Consider the following 10,757-nt stretch of genomic DNA (forward strand, 5'->3'; position numbering starts at 1 on the left):
GTTATTTAAAATTATGTCTTAAACACCTTATACTGCCAAGATATCATCAATTTTAGCAATCATCGACTATCCAAAAATAGTTTCTCTTCCAACTGACCAAATTGGTGACTAGACTAACACTTACTATAAATAGTGTGGACAAATTGTTTGGAATCCCTCTAGAAAGTGTCAGAAAACTCCAATAAATTCTTTGAGCTCATTGGTAACATCAAAATACTCTTCTGAATTGGTTGACACAAACCTTGAAAGTGAGCACTAGTTGCATTGCAAGAGAATCCAAAAAAGAAAACATTACATAGCTAGTGTCCGCTCTGAAAAGGTAATGAGGAGGCGGCTAACTCCATACTCATCAATTGTCCATTTTCATTCCAGTGTTGGGATTCGATCTAGGCAAATTGTTTTTGGCTAGGCCCATGTCAAGAAGACATAATGGACTTTGCGAATGGTTGGTCTGGGCTACACAAAAATGCTTTATGGGAAAAGATTTGGATAATGGCCCCATCTATGGTGACATGACATATTTGGAAGGAGTGAAATAAGAGGATTTTCTGCAACGAGGAAACCAATGTGGATGAAGTGACAAGGAAAATTGAGGTGGGAATCTGCAAAGTTCTAACTTCTAAATGCAAAGAAATAATTAATTCTCGAGGGAGAATTTGCCTCATGGGATGATGAGCTTCAAAAGCATTGGTTTGGGTTGAAGGTGCCAAAGGAGATCAATAGAGTAGTAAAAAGAAAGGACAAGTAGAAAAATGTGAAGTGGGTTGCCCCACCGGTTGGTTGCTTAAAGGTAAATGTTGATGGGGCATCGAAAGGTAATCTCAAATTTGTCGGGATTGGCTGCATCCTTCAGGATGAAAATGGACACTCAATTTGGACTCTATCTCGGAAGATTGGAACAACAACAAACAATGAAGCTGAGCTTGAGGCGCTAAGACGAGGAATATGGCTTTGTAGAGCCAAGGGTTTAGACAAGTTTGATGTTGAGGGTGATTCATTAACTAGCATTAATGATGCGGTGAAAAGAAAAGAAATATCCAATTGGAAATTGAAAGGATTGATTTGAAATATTTAGGATGGTCTGGAAGGTTTTTGGATTTCTTGAGTAAACACATACATCAAGAGGCTAACAAAGTAGTTGATCTTCTTGCGAATGCGGGCATTTCCCAAGATGGGATGGAGCATTTCGATAGCAGCCCAGACTCTTTAGGTGGCTTGTCGAACATTATCAATTTTTATTGTAGATAGATAGTGATTTGATATTCCAATATGTGGGGAGTATATGCTCTACGGCTAAACTGTCCACACGAGCCACTTACACTTTGTTTCTCTTCCCAAAGAGATAAAATCTTGACAAAGAAGAAGTTTTTAGATCACCTCGAGATTTTCTTGGGGGCCTTCTCTTCGAGCTGAAGTTCTTTTATACATGGATGGGAGGAGCAATTTGTGCATCCATGTTGATTTCGAAAATCTTTGGTGTTCCTTGTGCATGCGTGGTTGAAGCAAAAGAGGCACAAATGAGGAGATTATCTAAGGTGGACTTGGATGCCAACTTAGAAGCTCTGCTAAAGATCATAGGTAAAGAGAAATGGGACTGTTTGCACCTGCAAGATGTTTGAGTGTATGAAATATTTTTCTCCAATATTGTGCAAATCATGGGCAGAACGATTGGGGGTGCAGTTGCTGCAAATTGTCTTCTGGAAGCAAACATGAGAGCAATGTTTGAGGAAATTAAGGGGATAGATGTCAGTCCAAAGTTGGGTCTCATTGCAAAGATTTTTGATGCATACATAGGCAGAAGGAATAAGATCTCTACACAGGCTCTCTCATTCTGTATCAAGAGGGTTTGGATAGTAAATATCTGGGCACTAGTAATTATATTAGCTAGTATGAGGATTTGTTCTCCCCAATATATTAGTTTGCATAAGGAATGATGCATCTTATGTAGATGAGGGATCCATGAAGTTGGACCTGATTGCTGCCATGTAATTTCAATATTATAAATAACATATGGGAATTGCCCCCTACAACAATATTTACCACACACACACACAGATATATATATATACATATATTGTTTAGAAGTTTTAAATGAGTTTTTTGTAAAGAATCAAATCAAGAGATAATTGACAACACCTTATACACTACAACAAAATGGTGTGGCAGAAAGAAAGGACAAAACACTAATAGAATCAACAAGAAGAATGCTAGGAGCAAATTGTATGGACAAGATGTTTTAGTTGAAGCAATTAACATTTTTTTTTACATCATGAATAGGAGCTCAACTATTGCAATAAGAGTTAGGACACCCCATGAAGCTTTGTATGGAAGAAAGCCTATAGTGTAAGTCAAACAATGAGACAAAATGGGACGAGTTTTTTCATGGGCTTACAATGGCTTCCTTTCTGAATTCCCATAAGCTTCAAGTCAAAGGGGACTCATAGTTAGCTATCAAAGGACTTATTAAAGACTCGTGCTTAAATTGGCAGCTCCACAATTTGGTAGATGAGACCAAGACACTATATTCCAATTTGTAATATCTCCTATTAGGACTTTAACTTAATTTTCCCTAGAATTCCTAAATGAGATATAGATTAACACCTTGATTTAGAGCCACAATATTTGATAAATATGTAGCTGCTGTTTTATATATATCTTCTGAGTCTCCGACTCTTATTAGATCGAATGCTGATCCTTGTTGTAGATCCAAAATACTCAGATCGTTATATAGATTGTTGTCTTAATTTAATTATGCTGAGACTGTAATTCCTTTCTTTTATTGAGTGCTGATCTTTCTTCTTCGATGCCTAGTCATTACAATGGTTGTTGAGTCGCTAGACTGTTGTTGAGGACTGCAGGTGGTCTGAAGCAATCTATGTTCTTTGATGTTGATTGGTTCAATCTTCTTCTTTCTGATTTGATCTTCCTTGCTAATATATATATATATATATATATATATAGGAATTTATGATCCTATTCCATCTTGCTATTTCTGCCTTTGGCTGATCTACTCTTCTTGTGTAATAGATGAGGATGGTTCTCCCTTGATTCCCTACACAACTTGTATATATACCTTTCCAAACACCCCTTCGTCCAAATGAGGTGACCTTCTAAGGGCCAGCCTTGTTTATAAATAATTGTATTTAATTTAATTTAATTTAATTTTCTTCTTTCCAAGGGTGACGCTTCTTATAGGAAGGTCAGCCAACAATCTAATTTTATTCATCTTGGTATGAGTCGGCCCTCCTTATAATTTCTCACATAAATATTAATTACCTATTTCCTGGGTCGGTCCCTTGCATCTATTTAATTACTCATACTTATTTATATAAGTCCGCGACTAGGTTTTGAGATTGCTGTGGCTAGGGTTTTAAAACTGCTGCGACCTAGGGGGCATGACAGTTTGCCCTTCCCAAGATTGCTTGTCCTCAAGCAATGTAGGTTTCTATGAACTGAATCATGAAGGTTCCAAGCCAATCCTTGGAGATTTGTATTCCTTATTTAATTTAGCTGGTCCAACACTTGCATGATTTCCTAGATATCTCTCTGCATTAAAGCAAGGGAGATCTTAACATATATCAAGATGAGGATTAAAAGCATGGCACATATCTACGATCTCAAATGCAACTCATATTTGTTTGCTCTAGTATTCTGATTGGGAGGCTACTTAGTTTACCAACAAGTAGGTTCCTTTGTTGGTTTGCTTCTATCCCTTTCCAGGTTCAAGTCTACCCCTCTAGACTTCTAAGGGCTTCCCTATCTTTTGTTTTCTTAACTCACCTTCCTCAAGCTCACAAAGTAAGCTTGCTCAACATATCCTTGCAGGGGTGAAGGACACACTCATTCTTTCTCTCCTTGCTAAACCACCCATCTTGTTTGGTTTAGTAAACCTTTCCCTAAGGTTACACAATGTCTTGCTTTCTAAGCTTGCTCAACATATCCTTGCAAGGGTGAAGGACACACTCATTCTTTCTCTCCTTGCTAAACCACCCATCTTGTTTGGTTTAGTAAACCTTTCCCTAAGGTTACACAATGTCTTGCTTTCAGGCTTGTAGCCTTGTGGATCTATTTCCAGTTCACAGCAGTTTCCTTCCCTTGCAAGTTATTTCTTTCAGTTTGCTGAAAACCTAGCCGGACTATCACCAAGCTTGCTTAGGCTCAGTATGCAGAAATGGCGATTGCCATTTCCTGGTTTCCTCCTACTGCTACTCTACCCTTACTGTACATTTTTGGCTCTTCTTGAAGAACTCCAATGGCCGCGTGGATCCCATGGTGGAGGTTCAAGACAGAGCCATATTTACACTGTGAATTCAAAACAAAGTACTGAAAAACAAAAAGGAAACTTTAGTACAAAATTGTAATGAATTTTAACAAAACAAGATAGTATAACACTCAGCGATAGAAAACTAGAAAACAGACTGTATGTATTTCCTGTAGTATTCAACCATCCAACATCCAACCCTTTACAAATGCCCATTCGGTCTTTTAAACATTCCATCCATCGTGAAACACAGACGGTTTTCAAACTGAAAAACAGTTACAAAACGGTCCATCGGCGTAGCCACAGAACGTGGCTTCCAACTGCCAATGTCAACTTTTTGCGCTCCGCACTTCCTATCGGAAAGTCTTCAAAACTTTACTTCCGATGACCGATGACAATGTTCACCTTTCGCACTTTTTCCATCGGGCGTCAGGATAGCAAGAAATCCCTTCGTCCGATAGCCGATGCCTTTCTCCGCTTGCTGGACGTTTCTATCGGTCTTCAGGAAGATAACTGAAAAGCTAATCCAATCGTCCGATCTGCTCAATCTCTCTTTTGTGCTTCACCACGTGGCATTCACTGATTGGTTCCGAGGGCTCTACCCTGACATCTCAGCACGACCTCTCTAACCGCCCAGAATGCTCTTCTTTTTTGCTGGGTCTCACCATGGTCGCCAAGTCACGATGGATAAACTTCGGGCACCTTTGCATACAGGTATGGTGACAACCATCCGATCAGCCAGGACTTGATCACTCGTTAACTTTCCCGTGTTTCTCCCTTGCTGGGCCCCACCTTGGTTGCCAAGTCACGGCAGATAAACTTCGATCATTTTCCCGTCGCGGTATAGCGACAGTTGTCCGATCCTTTTGGAAGCCGCAGGACTGGCTCACTTGTTACCGACTAGCACTTTCCTATCGGGTCCGTGGGATAGCATAAAAACATTCTCTCCGATACCCGATAACTCCCATCGGGTCATCGGTAAAGCGTGCAACAACTCCCGCCGATACCCGATACAACTACTCCAACTCGGGCGACCTCATCGGGATAAGACTTGCCAATCGGGGTAGGTCTTGACGATAAGGAAAAACTCAAAAACTGCAAAGAAAACAACCAAACAAATATCTACATGACCACAGGAGGGTCTCAAAAGTCAAAATTGGTCAAGGGCATTTCAACCCCTAGGTGCTCTTGCACCATATTCTCACATCTGAACTAATCATATCTGAACCAAACACGAAGCTTACACATAAAAACACAGAGTATACACATGAATATATGTAGACACGGAGCATACACATAAATACTCGAAGTATACATATGAATAGATGCAGACACAAAGTATACATGCAAATACACGTGTTGTTAGATCCCTTCTTTTTTTTGAGCCATGAGCGAACAAATGGATTATGGGCAGAAGGATGGGGTTAGGCCCTAACCCCATCCTTTTGTTGATCCATTTTCAGTCATTAGTTCATTGAATGCACCCAAGATTGCAATAAAGTCACATAATTTTTGACCAATCGGAGTGTCAACCAGAATTTTTTCTCGGCACTAATAAGCAATCATTGGGCCACTTGGAAGCTCCTGGTTGCTTTTTTGGTAACTGGCAACTGTTGTAAGGATTTTTTATTTTGTTTGATCGTAGCACCTTGCACTTTTATTGCCATAGAGGATGACAATGTTTTTGCATGATTGGCTTTTCCAACAACCCTCTCATTTCCTTTGTTGCACATGTTGCCCTTCTAAACATGTGGTATAAATTTTATCATGTTCTAGATGGCGATCAGCGGCATTCTATTTTTTCTGGGTTTTGTGGCTGGCATTTGGTGGTATTCAGCAGTTCTTTTTGTGGAAACCTGGTGGGTGATTCTTCTATGGTGTATATGTAAGTACACTCTAATTGTAAAAACTTGTTGTAGGTAAGGGTATGACTCGTACCATCATGGGAAGGTGTCAGACTACAACCTATGTAAAATCTACCACTGCCCTAAATTTGGTTAAAAGCATTCTCAGACTGGACAGTGTGGAAGATAATGAGTTGTGTGACTCCATAATGTAGGATTTTTTGAAGAAGGCACAAGTAGCTATTTCATCAGTTGATGTGTAGAGGTGGTGGTACTAGGTCTGGTTCAGTCCCAATGATAAAATAAAAAAAAGAATGTCATGGTTAATTTCCTACGTTATCGGGTTTGGCCCTCCTGGACCCCATGCCTGGACTAGGTCTGCTTGGGTTCGGGTTCGCACCAGGGTCCAGGTTGGGTTTGCGTTCGTTATCAGCCCGCCTTCAGTCAAAATTTTGTGAAAGTTTATAATGAGTAAAACATTAAAAATTATTCGAAGTTTATTATTCAATTAAAGTTTTATGATAAATTCATTGATAATTATATATATTGTTATTGTATAATATAATATAATATAATATTATTAAATTATATATATATATATATATATATGGACGAACCCAACCCATGAACCCAAAGGGCAAAATTTTTTTTTGCTCGATTCTATGAACAGAGTTTGCATCCTCGAACCCAAGCCCGAACCCAAACTGGTAATTTAGGTGGAGATCCATTGAGTTTTGAAACATCTTTTCTGTCTTGCTGCAATCATAATGGGGATGTTTATGTATAGCTTATGGTTTACTAGATAGGTATAATCCATAACCCCATTACAAAATTCGGCCTGATATTTGAAAAATCTTTATAACGAGACTGATTGGAAGCTAGAACTGGTCACTATTCATCTATACACCATAAGATCTGGGTAAAGTCTATATTATGATGTTTCGCTTTTAGGGCTTTTCTCCATGAACCAATAATACATTCTATTTACTTGTTAAAATAGGTTTTGAATGTTTTATGTGAAATTATGGGAACAAAATAGTAATTATGATTTGGTGGAACATTGTATAAAATATTAAATGATTAACATTAATTCCATTGTGAAATAACTCTGGGCAATTCATTCATTGGGGTGCAATAGTTAAGTTCTGGGCGGTTCATTCTTTGGGGTGCAACAATTAAGTTTTCTGGGCAATTCATTCATCTATGACATGAAGCAGAATACAACTCTTTGCATGATCATCATGACTTCTTGGTGTCTTCTTTCTATATTTTGTGCAAAAATGCATCTGAATACGCAATAACTTAAGTAAATTGAAAATAATGTATATGCCGAAAGCCAAATATTGTTTTCCTTTATGGTTGATGGATGGTTTGATTTTTATTTTATTATATCTACTTTGTAGCATATGCTTCTCTTTATTGTCTTTCCATCTGCGAATCTAACTGCTTCCCTTTCTGGTTTTTTATATCTTCCAGAAACATAAATACATCATTCCCCTTTGAGCAGTTCAAAAGCATTGTAGAATATGATGACTCACATCTCTCATCCCAAATTTCTTGCATTATTGGAAGGATTGCTCATACACGCAACATACATTTGATAAGAGTTGAATTTAGAGGGAACATGATCTCATCTTTGTTTACTGAGACTTTGACAAACCTCACAAATTCAATAACTAAAGAGGTAATACTCTTTTGCACTAATGTGTAGATAAATGCATTCGTTAACTTTATTCTTGCAGCTCTTGCTCTTTGCTCTCTTTGTAGAGAGAACTTTTAAAATTCTTTCATAACATTTTCCATTGCTTAGTATATTCTGTTCTTTGTACTCGTCCTTTATTGAAACAAAATTTCTTTATAAAGGATTGCCATATAGAAAAAGGGTCATAGTTACACAGTATTTATACTGACCCAAAAGTAGATGATAAATATGTCATAAAATAATGACAAGGATGAAAAATTACAATACAGACCAGCATTTTGACATTTAGAAAAAGCGAGAAATATATATTATTATTAAAACAACATATTGTTTTTTTAGTATAAATTAAGATTCAAGAATAATGAGATTAAGGACTAAAAGAGATAACATATTGTCATGAATTTTCACAGGTTCATCTAGATTTCCAAAATTCTATTCCTTCTCGAGGCCATATATTAGGGTCAAGTCATCTCTATGAGTTATATTGCATTATATATCAGGGTTATGATACATCAAAGGACATAATAACAACATATGAACAAAAAAAGACAAAGAATACCTCCCCCTATTAAAATGAGTAAAGGTAACACCTGGCCCTGGGCCATAATTGGCAAGCACTCAGTCATCCTCAAGAACCAGGGAGGCTTGGGTTTGGACAAGAGAAGTATAGCAGGCAGGAATAAAGTTTGTGCAATCTAACCAGAAAGATACACAGAGAAATAATTATTTAGAATTGTAATAATTATGAAGTTCAACACTTTATTCATGTACTTAAATAAGCATGTACAACATATTCTCTAGAAGTACAAACAATATTAAGAGCTAGGGTAATAAGCAAGAGAATTATATATCAGAGTTATGATGCATCCAAGGACATACTAATAACATCTGAACAATAAGAAGACAAGGAATACCTTCCCCTATAAAACAATTACGCTAACACCTGACCCTGAGCTATAATTGGCAAGCATTCAGTCATCTTCAAGAACCAGGGCAACTTGGATTTGGATAAGAAGAGCATAGCAAATAGGAACACATCTTCCACAATCAAACCAGAAAGATACGCACACAAGAATTTTTTAGAATAGTAATAAAGTTCAGCACTTCAAATTTTATTCATGTACTAACATAAGAATGTACAACATATTCTGTAGCAGTACAAACAACATCAAGAGCCAGGACAATAACCAAGAGATCTCCCTAGACATATGTCTGATTGTAATATACGTAGATGTCGACAAATGAGCCATGTTGGTTGGAAAAATGTCTAACCACCACTTTTAGGCAACACCCTAGTTGAGCCATTACTAATCTCAAACATGAGATAATACTCATACAAACATAGATACTTGTTGGGACATGATATGCCAAAATATTACATTACCTGTTTTTCCAAATTAATGCACAATAAACAGTTTGTTTTATTCTTGTAATAAACTAATGCCTAAGTCTTCCCTTTCTACTAGGTGTCTTGGTATCCTTGCCGATACTGTCGAACTAGGTGGGGCTGTTTGGCCTCTAGAGTAACAATGAATGCAACTAGAGGGACAGTGATTGTTGTAGTCCTTTAAAGGATCCTAATATGATCTTTCGCTTCAATGATTTTCCTTCCAAACAATTTGTTGCTCCAAATGTAGTCCTCTTCCTTTGCCCTCAAAGATGATAGGGATTGTTTGTGTTATTGTTTTAATTTTCTTGTTGCTGAACAACACAAAATGGAAAACAAATATTGTAGAACCATTTTTCAAATTATAAGGAGAAGCTCATTGAGACTTAACTAAACCTGTACTAAAACTATAGATAGAATTCACAAGTATGTACACTGTACAAAATTACGATGGGGCTTTTGCATAATTATAAATTACTAATTGGCTACGTTTATTGCTCTGGATGCAACTGTTGGTCAGTCAATAGTCAAGCCTTACAGAGAGATTTCCAGATATAAGGGATTGTAAGATAATTTAAACACAAATGAATAAACTCAACCTCTTATTGGCTATAAAGCAAAGACCACTATTTGGATGCAAAAAAAGATTTAAAGGGAAAACAGCCAAATGCTTACCACTTGGCAGAGTAAAGAGTAGTAGATCTACATCAATAGGATATAATTAAACAGATAGACATCATACAATTTCAAGAAGTAAATAGTTAAATCACATGCAAAGCTACAATTTAAATAGACACACTTTGCCAATAGAAAACATTACTAAATGTAATTTACTTCATGAAATAATAAACATGCAATCACATTTGTTGTTCCATTTGTTTTTTTTTTTTGCATTTAATTAGTTACTTTATTGCATTACATGCACCTAGGATATGATATGCTTGCTTAGGTAGGTATTTACTTGGGTAGGTTGTACTTACAAAATGTGACTTGTACTTCACTTATTTGGTGGAGATGTTGAGCACACATGTGACCACATCTTCTTTGTCCCACACTAGTTGTACATTCACTCTATTGGTAATGTATATATGCACCCACTTCACGCTCTTGTATCCTCTCTTTTGCATATTGCATTCTTGAAATAGAATAACATTATTTATTATATTAGTCTTTTGAATTTTCGATAGCCAAATATTACATGATATCAAAGCGAAGATTGTCTAAGGCTTATCCTTTTTGAGTATCTAGGATTGAAGAACATGCTTTTCTAAAAACTTAGTATGCTTTTCCCTTGCATTCAATTTTGACTTGGAGAATTAGAAAAGTTTGAGAGATTAGATTTTTGGGTGATTCCTTTCAATGGCATTGTTTTGTAATTGTATTTTGGAGCTTGGTTGAACAAATTTGATCTCACCATTGAGTTTGGCATATCCAAGATAGTGGATTTGCCTGTCGTTGTGTACAAATCAAACATTGGAGGCCAAATGTGCGAGTTTTCATTTGGGAGGTGCTTGCAAGATCTAGTGGGTTGCCCTCATTTTGCGTCAAACTTAACTGTAATAA

The 10,757-nt window shown here is 37.0% G+C and overlaps 1 protein-coding gene across 1 annotated transcript in view; it reads left to right on the plus strand.

Annotated features, from left to right (window-relative positions):
• LOC131074706 (protein SHORTAGE IN CHIASMATA 1 homolog) overlaps window positions 1-7,816 on the plus strand; it is a 45,767-nt gene extending 37,951 nt beyond the window's left edge. Inside the window, exon 3 of the mRNA XM_058011393.2 lies at window positions 7,582-7,816. Coding sequence (XP_057867376.2) covers window positions 7,582-7,816 — 235 coding nt within the window. The remainder of the gene's footprint in view (window positions 1-7,581) is intronic.
• Window positions 7,817-10,757: the final 2,941 nt, after the last annotated feature.

The sequence above is a fragment of the Cryptomeria japonica genome, chromosome 4 (assembly GCF_030272615.1).
Source record: "Cryptomeria japonica chromosome 4, Sugi_1.0, whole genome shotgun sequence".
In the NCBI taxonomy this organism is placed as follows: Eukaryota; Viridiplantae; Streptophyta; class Pinopsida; order Cupressales; family Cupressaceae; genus Cryptomeria; species Cryptomeria japonica.